This window comes from Hyla sarda, chromosome 2 (genome assembly GCF_029499605.1).
Source record: "Hyla sarda isolate aHylSar1 chromosome 2, aHylSar1.hap1, whole genome shotgun sequence".
Lineage (NCBI taxonomy): Eukaryota > Metazoa > Chordata > Amphibia > Anura > Hylidae > Hyla > Hyla sarda.
The window spans coordinates 11054809-11074174 of record NC_079190.1 but is presented as its reverse complement, the minus strand read 5'-3'; the positions used below and the strand labels follow the sequence as shown (position 1 = coordinate 11074174).

At 43.9% G+C, this 19366-nt stretch overlaps 2 protein-coding genes across 9 annotated transcripts in view; one reads left to right on the top strand and one right to left on the bottom strand.

The window, feature by feature from the left end:
- LOC130358228 (uncharacterized) overlaps nt 1-9056 on the top strand; it is a 146692-nt gene extending 137636 nt beyond the window's left edge. For all 5 annotated transcript variants that reach the window (XM_056561156.1, XM_056561153.1, XM_056561157.1 and 2 more), the window contains one exon: nt 8116-9056. In XM_056561156.1, the coding sequence (XP_056417131.1) occupies nt 8116-8389 (274 nt within the window). In that variant the 3' untranslated portion in view covers nt 8390-9056. The remainder of the gene's footprint in view (nt 1-8115) is intronic.
- The window catches only part of PAK1 (p21 (RAC1) activated kinase 1), a 117462-nt gene that overhangs the window by 14802 nt on the left and 83294 nt on the right, over nt 1-19366 (bottom strand). For all 4 annotated transcript variants that reach the window (XM_056561149.1, XM_056561148.1, XM_056561151.1 and 1 more), the window contains exons 7-11: nt 13395-13569; nt 9066-9129; nt 6441-6489; nt 6072-6184; nt 4200-4317 (exon numbers count right to left, since the gene is read on the bottom strand). In XM_056561149.1, coding sequence (XP_056417124.1) covers nt 4200-4317; nt 6072-6184; nt 6441-6489; nt 9066-9129; nt 13395-13569 — 519 coding nt within the window. The remainder of the gene's footprint in view (nt 1-4199; nt 4318-6071; nt 6185-6440; nt 6490-9065; nt 9130-13394; nt 13570-19366) is intronic.

Genomic DNA, 19366 nt, shown 5'->3' with positions numbered 1-19366 from the left:
ACGCACCTCCCATCACAGTGCAGACACGCGCACCCCCCTCACGGTGCAGACACACGCACCCCCCATCACTGTGCAGACACAGTCACCCCCCATCACGGTGCAGACACACGCACCCCCCATCACAGTGCAGACACACGCACCCCCCATCACTGTGCAGACACACGCACCCCCCATCACAGTGCAGACACACGCACCCCCCATCACAGTGCAGACACACGCACCCCCCATCACTGTGCAGACACACGCACCCCCCATCACTGTGCAGACACACGCACCCCCCATCACGGTGCAGACACACGCACCCCCCATCACGGTGCAGACACACGCACCCCCCATCACGGTGCAGACACACGCACCCCCCATCACGGTGCAGACACACGCACCCCCCATCACGGTGCAGACACACGCACCCCCCATCACTGTGCAGACACACGCACCCCCCATCACAGTGCAGACACACGCACCCCCCATCACAGTGCAGACACACGCACCCCCCATCACTGTGCAGACACACGCACCCCCCATCACTGTGCAGACACAGTCACCCCCCATCACGGTGCAGACACACGCACCCCCCATCACTGTGCAGACACAGTTACCCCCCATCACGGTGCAGACACACGCACCCCCCATCACAGTGCAGACACACGCACCCCCCATCACGGTGCAGACACAGTCACCCCCCATCACGGCGCAGACACAGTCACCCCCCATCACGGCGCAGACACACGCACCCCCCATCACAGTGCAGACACACGCACCCCCCATCACAGTGCAGACACACGCACCCCCCATCACTGTGCAGACACACGCACCCCCCATCACAGTGCAGACACACGCACCCCCCATCACTGTGCAGACACACGCACCCCCCATCACTGTGCAGACACACGCACCCCCCATCACGGTGCAGACACACGCACCCCCCATCACAGTGCAGACACACGCACCCCCCATCACGGTGCAGACACAGTCACCCCCCATCACGGTGCAGACACAGTCACCCCCCATAATGGCGCAGACACAGTCACCCCCCATCACTGTGCAGACACACGCACCCCCCATCACTGTGCAGACACACGCACCCCCCATCACTGTGCAGACACACGCACCCCCCATCACTGTGCAGACACACGCACCCCCCATCACTGTGCAGACACACGCACCCCCCATCACTGTGCAGACACAGTCACCCCCCATCACGGTGCAGACACACACACATTACATATAATTGCTCATTAACCCCGCCATGCACCCTGTAATCTCATCTGTGGTTCAGATCCAGTAATATAAGCTCCACAGAGAGCTCCCTGGAGTATTTCTGGTCACATGAGGATACAGATAATTATGTCAAGTTCTTTATTAAATGAAACAAATTTCAATATGGCGAAAGGGATTTCACCTATAAATCCCAACTGGACTCTTCAGGTGTTGTGTTTTACCACATTTTTGTAGCTTTTTTTTATTTATTTATTTTTTTTTACTAAAATTTTCCAAAATTGCTGTAAAAGTTCAGCATTTTTTTTTGCAATTTATGAAAAATCTAATCAGAAATTTCATAAACAAAAAGTGTGAACACAGCCAAGGGAGGTGTATAACTACTATATATACTGATCCCATAGAGATAGCAGCAGTATACAGATAGAGCTGGAGGGGAGGTGTATAACTACTATATATACTGATCCCATAGAGATAGCAGCAGTATACAGATAGAGCTGGAGGGGAGGTGTATAACACCTATATATCCTGATCCCATAGAGATAGCAGCAGCAGTATACAGATAGAGCTGGAGGAGAGGTGTATAACTACTATATATACTGATCCCATAGAGATAGCAGCAGTATACAGATAGAGCTGGAGGGGAGGTGTATAACACCTATATATCCTGATCCCATAGAGATAGCAGCAGCAGTATACAGATAGAGCTGGAGGAGAGGTGTATAACTACTATATATACTGATCCCATAGAGATAGCAGCAGTATACAGATAGAGCTGGAGGGGAAGTGTATAACTACTATATATCCTGATCCCATAGAGATAGCAGCAGTATACAGATAGAGCTGGAGGGGAGGTGTATAACTACTATATATCCTGATCCCATAGAGATAGCAGCAGTATACAGATAGAGCTAGAGGGGAGGTGTATAACTACTATATATACTGATCCCATAGATATAGCAGCAGTATACAGATAGAGCCGGAGGGGAGGTGTATAACTACTATATATACTGATCCCATAGAGATAGCTGCAGTATACAGATAGAGCTGGAGGGGAGGTGTGTAACACCTATATATCCTGATCCCATAGAGATAGCAGCAGCAGTATACAGATAGAGCTGGAGGAGAGGTGTATAACTACTATATATATACTGATCCGATAGAGATAGCAGCAGTATACAGATAGAGCTGGAGGGGAAGTGTATAACTACTATATATATACTGATCCCATAGAGATAGCAGCAGTATACAGATAGAGCTGGAGGGGAAGTGTATAACTACTATATATACTGATCCCATAGAGATAGCAGCAGTATACAGATAGAGCTGGAGGGGAAGTGTATAACTACTATATATACTGATCCCATAGATATAGCAGCAGTATACAGATAGAGCTGGAGGGGAAGTGTATAACTACTATATATACTGATCCCATAGAGATAGCAGCAGTATACAGATAGAGCTGGAGGGGAAGTGTATAACTACTATATATATACTGATCCCATAGAGATTGCAGCAGTATACAGATAGAGCTGGAGGGGAAGTGTATAACTACTATATATATACTGATCCCATAGAGATAGCATCAGTATACAGATAGAGCTGGAGGGGAGGTGTATAACTACTATATATATATATATATATATATATATATATATATATATACTGATCCCATAGAGATAGCAGCAGTATACAGATAGAGCTGGAGGGGAGGTGTATAACTACTATATATCCTGATACCATAGAGATAGCAGCAGTATACAGATAGAGCTGGTGGGGAAGTATATAACCACTATATATACTGATCCCATAGAGATAGCAGCAGTATACAGATAGAGCTGGAGGGGAGGTGTATAACTACTATATATACTGATCCCATAGAGATAGCAGCAGTATAAAGATAGAGCTGGAGGGGAGGTTTATAACTATTATATAAACTGATCCCATAGAGATAGCAGCCGCAGTATACAGATAAGAGCTGGAGGGGAGGTGTTTAACTATATATATGTGACCACTGATGTGTAATATATATATATATATATATACATATATATATATATATATATATATATATATATATATATATATATATATATACACAGTGACCCCCCGACTTATGATGGCCCCGACATATGATCATTTCAACATATGATGGCCTCTCAGAGCCCATCGTATGTTGAAGGCAGCCTCGACATATGATGCTGCTGTGTGTCGGGGCCATCGTACAAACAGCTATCTGACAGCGCTGACAACTTCAGTAACTGACAGATAGTTGTATAATGTGCCCCGTTCGGCCTCCTGTTACTCACATGCTGTCCTGCTAACTCATACAGGCTTCCACTGTGATCTCCGTGTAAGCCCCGCCCCCCCAGTGCAGCCATAGCCAATAGCCTGCAGCATCTTGCTGCAGGTATCAAATGAGCTGCTGGCTGCCCTCCCCTTCCTTTCCTATAGAGCTGTAGTCGGCAGGATGGTAATGGAGGACATTCTGTCCCCTGAAGGTATTTAAAGAACTGTACAGTACTGTATGCGATGTCACACATCACATACAATACATATACACACTATACACCCCATACATCAATGTTTCCCTATCAGTGTGCCTCCAGCTGTTGCAAAACTATAACTCCCAGCATGCCCAGACAGTCAAGGGCTGTACATGCATGCTGGGAGTTGTAGTTGTGCAACAGCTGGAGGCACCCTGGTTTGTTAAACACTCCCCATACAATGGTCATCCCAGAACCAATTAGCAGTTTCCCATAGAGATATGTATTCAACATACAATGGTTCCGAGGCCCCAGAACCAATTACCATTTGTACATAGACATATATACTCGACATATGATGGTTTCAACATATGATGGTTCTCCTGGAACCAATTAATATCATATGTTGAGGGACCACTGTATGTGTGTGTATATATATATATATATATACACTGATGTATATAGTGGTGAGGAAAATGCAAATAAATCAGTTACCTCTCTGCACACGGCTGCGATCTGTCCTTCCGCCATGCAGGTCTCGGTGACAACGTCGGTGAGGGACCCTCCTGCCAGGTACTCCATCACCACCCACAGCTCCTCCCCGACCAGGTAACTGCAATCACCAATGTTATTCCATGAGTAAGACTGTTCACTTTATAAGTCCTTTCACTTGCTTTAAAGGGGTACTCCGCCCCTAGACATCTTATCTCCTATCCAAATGATAGAGGGTAAGATGTCTGATCACTGGGGTCCCGCACTGATCTCCGTGCAGCACCCAGCATTCTAAATATTATGTTTAGAACATTGTGTTCAGTGCTGTGGTTGTGACATCACGCCACACCCCCTCTATTCATGTCTATGGGAAGGGGCGTGACACTGTAAGGTGATCCCAATATATAGATAACACTGACTTCACCACCATTCACAGCAGAGATCAGCCTCCCCCTCCCTGTTTGTAGATAGCACTGGATCCACCACTATTCACAGCAGAGATCAGCCTCCCCCTCCCTGTATGTAGATAACACTGGATCCATTACCATTCACTGCAGAGTCCAGGCTCCCGCTCCCTGTATATAGATAACACTGGATCCACCAGCAATCACAGCAGAGATCAGCCTCCCCCTCCCTGTATATAGATAGCACTGGATCCATTACCATTCACAGCAGAGATCAGGCTCACGCTCCCTGTATATCGATAACACTGGATACACCAGCATTCACAGCAGAGATCAGCCTCCCGCTCCCTGTATATAGATAACACTGGATCCAACAGCATTCACAGCAGAAACCAGGCTCCCGCTCCCTGTATATAGATAACACTGGATCCACCAGCATTTACAGCAGAGACCAGGCTCCCACTCCCTGTATGTAGATAACACTGGATCCATCTCCATTCACAGCAGAGATCAGCCTCCCCTCCCTGTATATAGATAGCACTGGATGCATTACCATTCACAGCAGAGATCAGGCTCCCGCTCCCTGTATATCGATAACACTGGATACACCAGCATTCACAGCAGAGATCAGCCTCCCGCTCCCTGTATATAGATAACACTGGATCCACCAGCATTTACAGCAGAGACCAGGCTCCCACTCCCTGTATGTAGATAACACTGAATCCATCTCCATTCACAGCAGAGATTAGGCTCCCGCTCCCTGTATATAGATAACACTGGATCCACCAGCATTTACAGCAGAGACCAGGCTCCCACTCCCTGTATGTAGATAACACTGAATCCATCTCCATTCACAGCAGAGATTAGGCTCCCGCTCACTGTATATAGATAGCACTGGATCCATCACCATTCACAGCAGAGATCAGCCTCCCGCTCCCTGTATATAGATAACACTGGATCCACCAGCATTCACAGCAGAAACCAGGCTCCCACTCCCTGTATATAGAGAACACTGGATTCACCAGCAATCACAGCAGAGACCAGGCTCCCGCTCCCTGTATATAGATAATACCGGATCCATCACCATTCACAGCAGAGATCAGGCTCCCCCTCCCTCCCTGTATATAGATAACATTGGCTCCACTACCATTCACAGCAGAGATCAGCCTCCCCCTCCTCTGTAAAGGTCACAGAGAACGCTCAGTAGCATTTTTCCAATTCATCTAAATAGGACAGCTTTAGTCAATTGTTGTCTTTGGTCCATGGGTGCTGCTGTGAAGCATCTCTCTAAATGCTGTTAAAAACAACTCAAAACAATCACACCCTCTGATGAAGCTCTAGCCCCGAAACGTACGTCGGGAATAAGTTGACTTCCTCGGAGTACCCCGTTAAAGGTCAAAAGTTTAAAAATCCTATGACCCCCATATATTAGACCCCTTTACCCTTAAAAAACACACAATAAAACCCCAACCTGTCCAGATAATTGACAATGTTCGGATTCTTGTTTTCCCTCATGACCAGGATCTCGTTGATAATTAACTCTTTCTTGGGCTGCTGCTGCAAATTCATCTGCTTTATGGCCACCTGTGCAAAAATAGATAAAAATACTATTACAATATTTCAAGTCCTGATAAGGCAGTGTTTGCCAACTGTTGCGCCTCCAGCTGTTGCAAAACTACAACTCTCAGCATGCCCGGACAGCCAGAGGCTGCCCGGGCATGCTGGGAGTTGTAGTTCTGCAACAGCTGGAGGCACACTGGTTGGAGAACACAGTGATAAGGATTATTAGGAAAGACCTAGTCGTCGACTACAACCTGTATGACAGGCATGGACTCTTTACCTCTTGTCCGGTGGCCACATCCAACGCAATGTAAACCGTGCCCGATGCCCTGCGAGGAACGAGAGACAGCATCAAATACGGCCGTTGCTTAAAGGGCACCTCCACCCAGAACTAACAGGAAGTGGCCGCCATGACAGCTTCCTTAGAGGTGAAGCCGGGGGGAAGTTATGCAATTTGCATAACTCCCATTGACTTTCATGGGAGTGGCATGTTGAAACAGCCTAGCCCGAGATCTACGCCGTTTACGTAACTCCCATTTAAGTCTATGGGAGTTACGCAAATTGCATAGCTTTCCCCACTTCGGCTGCTTGTGACTTTTCTGAACTTCTTAACCCTTTACTTCCCCATGACGTACAGTTACGCCATGTTGTCGCTAAAAATGTAAGAAGATGGTTCGGGAGTCGGGCCCTCTCTATACCCGGGCACAGCGGCATATCAGCTATTTTAACCGGCAGGCTGAAGCAATAGAGTGGTGATCTGATAGAATAGTATTACATTGAATCGGGGATAAGCAATCTAATTATTGCTCATGCAAGTCCTCAAGGGAGGGCTAAAAATAAAAGTGAAAAAAAAAAAAAAAGTTAATATATATATTTATTTATTACACACACACACACACAAATAAACCTTAAAACCTTCTTTAAAAACTATATAGAGAAAAACCCTAAAAAAATAAACCCATTAAAAAAAATATAAATATATAAATATAAAAATAAATAAAACTTTAAAAACATAAAAAAATAAAAAGTTTTTAAATATATATATATATATATATATATATATATATACATAAAACAGATGTATTTAAAAAGTATAAAAAGACTATATTTTTTATATTAAAAAATATATATTTTTTTTAAATACATAAAAATCCCTTAAGAGATGTCTTAAAAAAATATAAATAAAAAACCCTTAAACTTTAAAATACATACACATACATATATATATATATATATATATATATATATATATATATATATATATATATAAACTTCAAAATGTTTTAAAAAAATATACAAAAAAAACACACACCCCTTAAACATTTATAATCACCCCCCTTTTAACCATTTTTATTTTTTTAATGAAATGTAAAAAGTAAATAAAATTTTTTTTTATACACACACACACACACATATACGGTATATATATATATATATAACTGCATGTACAGGCTATTAAAACATAACGTTTATGATGAATGGTGTAAAAGGGAAAAAAAAATAACAGATTTTTCCGTCATTATATTTTAGAAAAAAATTAATTACATAATATAATACATTATTTTTTTTTTTTTTATGTTAGTAAAATGAAAGCGATATAAGTCATAGTATTACAGAGGGGGGGGGATTTTAAATGCAAAAAATAAAAAATAAAAAAAATATTATATATATATATATATATATATATATATATATATATATATATATATATATATATATATAAAAAAAAGAAGTTAGCTGCATCATTAAGGGGTTACGGTGTAAGTCAGTGTTTCCCACCCAGGGTGCCTGCAGCTATTACAAAACTACAACTGCCAGCATGCCCGGACAGCCAACGGCTGTCCGGGCATGCTGGGAGTTGTAGTTTTGTAACAGCTGGAGGCACCTTGGTTAGGTAACACTGACTTACACCTTAACCCCTTAATGATGCAGTTAACTTTTTTTTTCCCTGCCAGGTTTGTCCGGGCTGCCAGGAACACAAAGAGAACATTCATGCGGATAATCTCATGCAGGGCATTCCCCGACTGTGAGCGAATGCAGAGTGCCCGCTGGCTCATGACCAGCTCTGCTGGCAGCGTGCAGCCCTCCGGCTCGGTGTGTGCCAGGCCCAGCGCGGCGCAGGAATCTTACACTACTCAAACAGATTGTGCCGGGGCGGCATCATCCCCTGAGTGGATCATCATGTGCCCCAGAAATCCTTCTATACCTGCTCCTGTCTTGTCACATTAAAGAATCTGTTCCTTAGAAAGGTGGGTGATAACCTAGCCATCACTTCAGCTCCCACCCAGCTTTCCTACAGCCCTGACAAGACAAAATCTACCTTTTATGTAGCGGTAATCTAATCTGGGTAGAGGAGGTCTGGGAAAAGCAGAATGCTCTTTACAAAAACTGTATGACAACCCCTCTGAAAGCCATACTGGTTGTCATCCAACTTTCCCAGATTCCTGAATTTCAAATCTTCCTGGTACAGGCCTCACACCTATCACTAATGCAGCTCAAAAACCATGTGGCGGTCATATTGGTCTTCACCCAGCTTTCCCTGCTTAAAAAAATAAAAAAACAAGTCTAAGGGTATGTTCACATTGCAGAATCTCCGCTCGCAGAATTCCGCGAGCGGAAATTTCGTCTGGTGGACGCTGCCAAAAATACTTCGGCGGTAGGACCGCACGGAACTGCGCCGTCACCATTGACTGCTATGCGGTGCTCATGGAATTCCGCGCAAAGAAAGAACATGTTCTTTCTTTGCGCGGAAGAATTTCAGCAGCAGAATTGTCCGCCGCTGAAATTCCTCAGTGTGAACGGGTCTCGCGGAAGTCCCATTCACACTGATGCTAATGTTCACTGCGCGAAATTGCGCAGTGTGAACGCACCCTTACAGACAGAATAGAAACCTCCCTGTACTCACCCCTGTCCGATCTTCTCAAACCTGGTATACTTTTTCTTGGGGTCCCCCACGCTGACGATGCTTCCTGTGGATACAGAAGGACATTCTCGTATTATAAATCCATCCCTGTATTCCCTATACTTCCCCTTTAAAGGGGTACTCCGGTGGAAAATAATTTTTTTTTAAACCAACTGGTGCCAGAAAGTTAAACAGATTTGTAAATTACTTCTATTTAAAAATCTTAATCCTTCCAGTACTTATCAGCTGCTGTTTGCTCCACAGGAAGTTCTTTCCAGTCTGACCACAGTGCTCTCTGCTGACACCTCTGTCCATGTCAGGAACTGTCCGGAGTATAAGCAAATTCTAACATCCTAACATGAGTAAAATATCAGCATTTTAAAGGGGTACTCCGGTGGAAAACTTTTTTTTTTTTCTTAAATCAACTGGTGCCAGAAAGTTAAACAGATTTGTAAATTACTTTTTATTACTTTTATTTTTGGAACACAGTGCTCTCTGCTGACATCTCTGTCCATTTTAAGAACCATCCAGAGTAGGAGAAAATCCCCATAGAAAACCTCTCCTGCTCTGGACAGTTCCTGATATGGACAGAGGTGTCAGCAGAGAGCACTGTGGACAGACAGAAAAGACCTACACAACTTCCTGTGGAGCACACAGCAGCTGATAAGTACTGGAAGGATTAAAGGGGTACTCCGGTGGAAAACATTAATTTATTTCTTTATTTTTACATCAACTGGTGCCAGAAAGTTAAAAAGATTTGTAAATTACTTCTATTAAAAAAATCTTTACCCTTCCAGTACTTTTTTAGCAGCTGTATGCTACAGAGGAAATTCTTTTCTTTTTGAATTTCTTTTTATGTCTTGTCCACAGTGCTCTCTGCTGACACCTGATGCTCCTCATTGCAAACCTATGCTGCTCTGGACAGTTCCTGACACGGACAGAGGTGTCAGCAGAGAGGACTGTGGACAAGACAAAAAAGAAATTCAAAAGGAAAAGAATTTCCTCTGTAGCATACAGCTGCTAAAAAGTACTGGAAGGGTAAAGATTTTTTTTTTTATAGAAGTCATTTACAAATCTCTTTAACTTCCTGGCACCAGTTGATTTAAAAAAATAAAATAAAAAATAAAAAAGTTTTCCACCGGAGAACCCCTTTAAGATTTTTAAATAGAAGTAATTTACAAATCTGTTTAACTCTGTGGCACCAATTGATTAAAAACATTATTATTATTATTATTATTATTATTTTTGCACTGGAGTACCCCTTTAAGGCCACACTCCAGCAGACGCGTGTTTGCCAGAAACAAGTCCGCACGGATCGGCTGCCAGACGCTGCGTCCAAATCCTTGTCACGTTCGCTGCCAAGTCAGTCACAACTACATATGCAGCGCTCCGGAGGATCGCACCGATCCCACATGAAAGGGGAAGCTGAGTCCGCAAAATGTAATAGGGGCCCCGCGTGGAAAATAGAGGTCACCCTCCAGAAATAACCGCAGCCCCCGACAGACACCGGATATTACCGCCATATCCCCCTTGGTGTTCCCTTTTTTCCTCATCTACAAAAAGATGCCTGATTGCTGTTATTTAAAGGGGTATTCCAGGAAAAAAACTTTTTTTTTAGATATCAACTGGCTCCAGAAAGTTAAACAGATTTGCTGGCATGCTGGGAGTTGTAGTTTTGCAACAGCTGGAGGCAAACTGGTTGGGAAACTCTCTGGTCTAGAGTATTGCCTATGCAGTTGTAACAACCCTTCAGCTATGAGCAGTAATAGCTCTGTATTGTGTGTTCATCCCCAATTAAAGGGGTTATCCAGGAAAAAACTTATATATATATATATATATATATATATATATATATATTCAACTGGCTTCAGAAAGTTAAACAGATTTGTAAATTACTTCTATTAAAAAATCTTAATCCTTTCAGTACTTATGAGCTTCTGAAGTTAAGGTTGTTCTTTTCTGTCTAAGTGCTCTCTGATGACACCTGTCTCGGGAACCGCCCAGTTTAGAAGCAAATCCCCATAGCAAACCTCTTCTAAACTGGGCGGTTCCCGAGACAGGTGTCATCAGAGAGCACTTAGACAGAAAAGAACAACCTTAACTTCAGAAGCTCATAAGTACTGAAAGGATTAAGATTTTTTAATAGAAGTAATTTACAAATCTGTTTAACTTTCTGAAGCCAGTTGAGATTATATATATATATATATATATATATATATATATATATATATATATATATAAAGTTTTTTCCTGGATAACCCCTTTAATTGGGGATGAACACACAATACAGAGCTATTACTGCTCACAGCTGAAGGGTTGTTACAACTGCATAGACAATGCTCTAGACCAGAGAGTTTCCCAACCAGTTTGCCTCCAGCTGTTGCAAAACTACAACTCCCAGCATGCCCGGGCAGCCTTCGGCTGCCCGGGCATGCTGGGAGTTGTAGTTTTGCAACAGCTGGAGGTACACTAGTTGGGAAACCCCGCTCTAGACTCAGGACTGATACATTATACTTATGCTGACACATTGTAACAAACAACGCTGACAACTGCTCTTTCCTCTACGTTAGGCCGGGTTCACACCACGTTTTTGTAATACAGTTCCCGTATCAGGTTTTTGATTAAAAAAAAACTGATTCCTCAAAACCGGACTAAACTGTATGAAAACGTGTGTACAAATTTAAACCCGTATACGGTTTGAAAAATGATGTCCGGTTGCATCCGCTTTATAAGAAAAAGCCGTATACGTTTTTAACTTTTCACTCCATTTTGAATAAAGTTTCAATTGTTTGATTGAAATCTCCAAGGGAAAAAAAAAATGTGCAAACTCAAAAACCGGATGGTGGAAACCGGATGGAACCGTACACACATACAGTTCTGTACGGTTCCCGTACACGGTTTAAAGGGGTACTCTGGTGAAAACCTTTTTTTCTTTTAAATCAACTGGTGGCAGAAAGTTAAACATATTTGTAAATTACTTCTATTAAAAAATCTTAATCCTTCCAGTACTTATTAGCTGCTGAATACTACAGAGGAAATTATTTTCTTTTTGGAATGCTCTCTGATGACATCACGAGCACAGTGCTCTCTGCTGACATTATTATTATAACGCTTTATTTATTGTTGTCCTTAGTGGGATTTGAACCCAAGTCCCCAGCACTGCAGGGCAGCAGTGCTAACCACTGAGCCACCATGCTGCCCTTAGCATACATCTGCTATGCACGGTTGCTAAAATGGACAGAGATGTCAGCAGAGAGCACTGTGCTCGTGATGTCATCAGTGTTCCAAAAAGAAAGGAATTTCCTCTGTAGTATTCAGCAGCTAATAAGTACTGGAAGGATTAAGATTTTTTTTAATAGAAGTAATTTACAAAGATGTTTAACTTTCTGCCACCAGTTGATTTAAAAGAAAAAAGGTTTTCACCGGAGTACCCCTTTAATACGGTTTTTCACCAGGAACAAAAAACATGGTAGACTACGGTTTGGGTACGGGTAAAAAAAAAACGGATAAAACCGTATAAGACACAAAACGGACTAAACCGGATGATGCGTTTGACATACGTTTTCAATGTTAAGTCAATGTATACAGTTTTCTATACGGTTCCATAAGTTTTTTTTTTTTTTTTTACTTGAAACCGTATACGGGAACCCACTATATTCGCTTCCTCACATTCTGACACAGCTCCCAAAATACTCTGTGCTGCTGGCAGGCCCTGCTCTCCATTCCCCTCCCTACATCATGACACTGCTCCTGCTCTTAAAGGGGTACTCCGGCCATAGGCATCTTATCCATCCCCCCTGCCCCACGATCTCCGTGCAGCACCGCATTCTACACCTCTGTTCTTCCGGGACTGGAGAAGTTCCGTCACGCCCGTTCCATAGACATGAACTGAGGGGGCATGGCATGATGTCACGTAGGGGGGTGTGGTATGACATCACGTCTCCAGTCCAGGAAACACAGAGGTTTCCCAGACTGGAGCAGCGAGCTAGCATAGAATGCAGGTGCGGCGGTGGGCCCAGCAGCGGGCCCCCCGAGATCAGACATCTCATCTTTTCTATACCCGGAATACCCCTTTAAATTCAGTCATCCCCCCTCTCATAGACATGAATGGAGGGGGCGTGGTGTGACGTCACGTCCCCAGTCCCGGACACTGTGGGTGCTGCATGAGGATCGCAGGATGTCCCAGCATCGGGCCCCCGCGATCAGACATCTTATCCTTTGGATAGGGGATAAAATGTTTTTGCCCGGAATACCCCTTTAAAGGAGGAAATTCCCTAGAGTGTGAGTGGGGCCTACATCGAGAAGAGGAGCCTGTAGTCCAGTCATACGTACTTAATTTCTCCAGGATCTCCTCGTCTGACATCTTGGGCTTCTTCTTTGTTTTGTCTGTGGATTTCGCGGAGGCATCTGCAGGGGGCTCGCTCTGTTCCTGGGGTTCGGGGGGTGGTGAGGGCGCCTCTTCTTTGACCGGCGGGGGTGCTGGGATAATGACGGAGCGAGTGTGCACCTGGAGGACAAGATACAGCAGCGTCAGACTCTCTGTACAAGGGTAAAGGCTCCCAGGTATATAGTCACCTGACCAACCTCTATACATATAATGGAGCTCAGTGTCTAGAGGGTGGGGGTAAAGGCTCCCTGGTATTTAGTCATATAGTCACCTGACCGACCTCTATACATATAATGGAGCTCAGTGTCTAGAGGGTGGGGGTAAAGACTCTCAGGTATATAGTCATATAGTCACCTGACCAACCTCTATACATATAATGGAGCTCAGTGTCTAGAGGGTGGGGGTAAAGGCTCTCAGGTATATAGTCATATAGTCACCTGACCAACCTCTATACATATAATGGAGCTCAGTGTCTAGAGGGTGGGGGTAAAGGCTCTCAGGTATATAGTCATATAGTCACCTGACCAACCTCTATACATATAATGGAGCTCAGTGTCTAGAGGGTGGGGGTAAAGGCTCCCAGGAGATGGTCACCTGACCCCTGCCTATACATATAATGAACAGAGATGGTCACCTGACCCCTGCCTATACATATAATGGAGCTCAGTGTCTAGAGGGTGGGGGTAAAGGCTCCCAGGAGATGGTCACCTGACCCCTGCCTATACATATAATGGAGCTCAGTGTCTAGAGGGTGGGGGTAAAGGCTCCCTGGATATGGTCACCTGACCCCTGCCTATACATATAATGGAACTCAGTGTCTAGAGGGTGGGGGTAAAGGCTCCCAGGAGATGGTCACCTGACCCCTGCCTATACATATAATGGAGCTCAGTGTCTAGAGGGTGGGGGTAAAGGCTCCCAGGAGATGGTCACCTGACCCCTGCCTATACATATAATAGAGCTCAGTGTCTAGAGGGTGGGGGTAAAGGCTCCCAGGAGATGTCACCTGACCCCTGCCTATACATATAATGAGCAGAGATGGTCACCTGACCCCTGCCTATACATATAATGAGCAGAGATGGTCACCTGACCCCTGCCTATACATATAATGGAGCTCAGTGTCTAGAGGGTGGGGGTAAAGGCTCCCAGGAGATGGTCACCTGACCCCTGCCTATACATATAATGGAGCTCAGTGTCTAGAGGGTGGGGGTAAAGGCTCCCAGGAGATGGTCACCTGACCCCTGCCTATACATATAATGAGCAGAGATGGTCACCTGACCCCTGCCTATACATATAATGAGCAGAGATGGTCACCTGACCCCTGCCTATACATATAATGAGCAGAGATGGTCACCTGACCCCTGCCTATACATATAATAGAGCTCCACAACACTAATCACTTCTGGAAACAATGAGTTTCTGTTTCATTACCTTTAAACGACTAAGTAACAAACCTCTTGTGTTCATGAGAGTCCAGGATTTCCTCAGTCCCTTAAAGGGGTACTCCGCCCCTAGACATATTATCCCCCCCCCCTCACACACACACACAAGCTCGGCTGCGGCACCCCAGTCACCCGATGCAAACTTCTCTCCGTGCCAGATGACTAGCGATGCGGCCCTCGTGACATCACACCCTCCCTCTCAATGCAAGTCTATGGGAGAACGTGTGACGGCTGCCACATTCCCTTCCATAGACTTTCATTGAGGGGGCGTGGTGTGACATCACAAGGGGCCCCCTCCCATAGACATGCATTGAGGGGGTCGGGGCGTGACATCATGAGGGGGCGGGGCTATGACGTCACGAGCTCCCGGCCCTGGCTACAGCGTTCAGAACAGTTTGTTCCAAACGCTGAGCAGCGGTGTGCCCCTTTAAAGGGGTACTCCAGTGAAAAACTATTTTTTTTTTCATATCAACTGGCTCCACAAAGTTAAAACAGATTTGTAAATGACTTAAAAAAAATAATAATAATAATAATAATATCTTGATCCTTCCAGTACTTATCAGCTGCTGAAGTTGAGTTATTTTCTGTCTGACCACAGTGCTCTCTGCTGACACCTGTCTGTCTGTCTCAGGAACTATCCAGCTGCTCTGGGGATTTTCTCTTCCTCTGGACAGTCCGTTCCTAAAATGGACAGCAGAGGTCAGCAGAGAGCACTGTGGTCGTGACAGAAGAGAAATCCAAAAAATAAAAGCATTTCCTCTGTAGCATACAGCATCTGATAAGTACTGGAAGGATTGAGATTTTTTTTTTTATAGAAGTAATTTACAAATCTGTCCATAAGGAGTGAAATAGCAAAAATTCGTTTTAATGAGAGTGACCATTTAAGCCATCATCGTATGGCAGCCAGAAAAAAATAAGTGTTCAGGATCAGTGACTCTCACTGATCAGGCGAACGAGCAGGGATAAGTGAGCGGCTGTCATGTCCATAGACTTATAATAGAGCAGAGAAACAAAGATGGTTTGGAGCTCAGGAGTGAAATCCAAAACCTAAAGTACAAGGCTGCATAACCCCCAATTTACCAACAATCACTAACAAAATGTAAAAAAGTGGCCAATGTAAAAAAAATACCGTATTTTTCGCCCTATAGGACGCACCGGCGTATAAGACGCACCCAATTTATAGGTGCAAAATCTAAAAAAAAAATAAAGATTTTGAACCCAATAGTGGTCTTCAACCTGCGGACCTCCAGATGTTGCAAAACTACAACTCCCAGCATGCCCGGACAGCCAACGGCTGTCCGGGCATGCTGGGAGTTGTAGTTTTGCAACATCTGGAGGTCCGCAGATTGAAGACCACTGCATAGGAGGTAATACTCACGTGTCCCCGCCGCTCCGGACCCGTCACCGCTGCCCTGGATGTCGCTCCATCGCTGTCGCCGTCGCTCCGGAACGTCTCTGCTGCCGGCCGGGTATCCTCGCTCTCAGTCGCCGTCGTTACGCACGCCGACGCACGTACGCAACGACGAGGAAGGAGAGCGCCGGCCGTACAGGGGATCCCTGAACGGAGAAGACACCGAGGAGGCAGGTAAGGTCCCCCCCGGTGTCCTGTAAGCACTAACCCGGCTATTCAGTCGGGCTGTTCGGGACGCCGCGGTGAAATCGCTGAACAGCCGGGTTAGTGTCACTTTCCTTTCAGACGCGGTGGTCAGCTTTGATCGCCGCGTCTGAAGGGTTAATACAGGGCATCACCGCGATCGGTGATGTCCTGTATTAGCCGCGGGTCCTGGCGGTTAATGGCCGCAGGGACCGCCGCGATAGGGGGTGTATTCACCGTATAAGACGCACCGACTTTTTCCCCCCCAGTGTTGGGGAAGAAAAAGTGCGTCTTATACGGCGGAAAATACGGTAATAACAAAATGGATAATGACGGTAATAATATTAAACCAAATATTGCCCTCTATTTAAAGGGGGGTACCCCGCTGCTCAGCGTTTGGAACAAACTGGACAGGAGCTTGTGACTTCATAGTCCCGCCCCCTCATGCCGTCATGCCCCGCCCCTCAATGCAAGTCTATGGGAGGGGGCGTGACTGCCGTCACGCCCCCTCCCATAGACTTGCATTGAGGGGACAGGGCGTGACGGCATGAGGGGGCGGGGCTACGAAGTCACGAGCTCTTGGCGCCGGCTCCAGCTTTCGTTGTTCCTAACGCTGAGCAGCGGAGTACCCCTTTAAGCCTCCCTAAACACCTGTGCAAAGTATAGCAAAAATAAATAAAAAAATCACATGCTGTAAAGAATGAAGTGGAATAGTGCGCAGTCTGTGCTAAATGTATAACGGACCCAGGGTGATGGCAATCTACAATAACAAAATGGGGGACAACTGGGGGGGGGACAGCCCGCTCTCAGCACGGACACCCCGACCAATCAAAAATTTCGACATGTATCTGTGACATGTTAAAAAAGCTTTTTTGTTTTTTAAATGAAAAAGCCCCTTTAAATTCTGTTGTTTAAAAAATGGAGAAACAAAAAAAATAAAAAAAGAAAAGAAAAGAAAAGAAAAGAGGGGAAATTAAATTTTTATTACAGGGAGATGAGAAGTTAATAGAGATTGCTGGGTGCAGGTATAGAGGGGGCTGGGCTCGTGGGCCCTCTCCATAAACCTGTGATGTCATTCATCTCTTACACCAGTGGTTTCCAAACAGGGGCCCTCCAGATGATGCAAAACTACAAATCCCAGCATGCAGTAAGAGCTTGCTAAAAAGTTCTCCTACATTGCTTAGGTGTACTACTGATAGGTCATCACTCTTATTGAAAAACCAGATAGATAGATGATAGATAGATACGAGATAGATAGATATGAGAGATAGATATGAGATAGATAGATATGAGATAGATAGATAGATATGAGATGAGATAGATAGATATGAGATATATAGATAGATATGATATAGATAGATATGAGATAGATAGATATGAGATAGATATGAGATAGATAGATATGAGATAGATAGATATTAGATAGATAGATATGAGATAGATATGAGATAGATAGATACGAGATAGATAGATAGATAGATATGAGAGAGATAGATAGATAGATATGAGATAGATAGATATGAGAGAGATAGATAGATAGATACGAGATAGATAGATACGAGATAGATAGAGATAGATATGAGAGAGATAGATAGATATGAGATACATAGATATGAGAGAGATAGATATGAGAGAGATAGATATGGGATAGATATGAGATAGATAGAGAGATAGGTAGGTAGGTAGATAGATAGATAGATATGAGATAGATAGATATGAGATAGATAGATATGAGATAGATATGAGATAGATAGATAGAGATGAGATAGATAGATAGATAGAGATGAGAGAGAGATAGATAGATAGATATGAGATAGATAGATATGAGATAGATAGATATGAGAGAGATAGATAGATAGATACGAGATAGATAGATACGAGATAGATAGAGATAGATATGAGAGAGATAGATAGATATGAGATACATAGATATGAGAGAGATAGATATGAGAGAGATAGATATGGGATAGATATGAGATAGATAGAGAGATAGGTAGGTAGGTAGATAGATAGATAGATATGAGATAGATAGATATGAGATAGATAGATAGATAGATATGAGATAGATAGATAGAGATGAGATAGATAGATAGATAGAGATGAGAGAGAGATAGATATGAGATAGATAGATATGAGATAGATAGATAGATAGATAGATAGATATGAGAGAGATAGATATGAGAGAGATAGATATGAGATAGATAGATATGAGATAGATAGATATGAGAGAGATAGATATGAGAGAGATAGATATGGGATAGATAGATAGATAGATATGAGATAGATAGATATGAGATAAATAGATATGAGATAGATAGATATGAGATAGATATTAGATAGATAGAAAGATAGATAGATATGAGATAGATAGATATAGTGGGGAGGGGGGTTATAACCTCAACTATGAGAGACAGAATGAGAAAGAAATCCATAAAATCACATTGTCTGAATTTTTAAGAATTTATTTGCAAATGATGGTGGAAAATAAGTATTTGGTCAATAAGAAAAGTTCATCCCAATATTTGTTATATTCCCTATGTTGGCAATGACAGAGGTCACATGTTTTCTGTCTTCACAAGGTTCTCACGCACTGCTGCTGGTATTTTGGCCCATTCCTCCATGCAGATCTCCTCTAGAGCAGTGATGTTTTGGGGCTGTTGCTGGGCAACACAGACTTTCAACTCCCTCCAAAGGTTTTCTATGGGGTGGAGAACTGGAGACTGGCTAGGCCACTCCAGGACCTTGAAATGCTTCTTACAAAGACACTCCTTCGTTGCCCGGGCAGTGTGTTTGGGATCATTGTCATGCTGACAAACCCAGCCACGTTTCATCTTCAATGCCCTTGCTGATGGAAGGAAGTTTTCACTCAAAATATCACCATTCA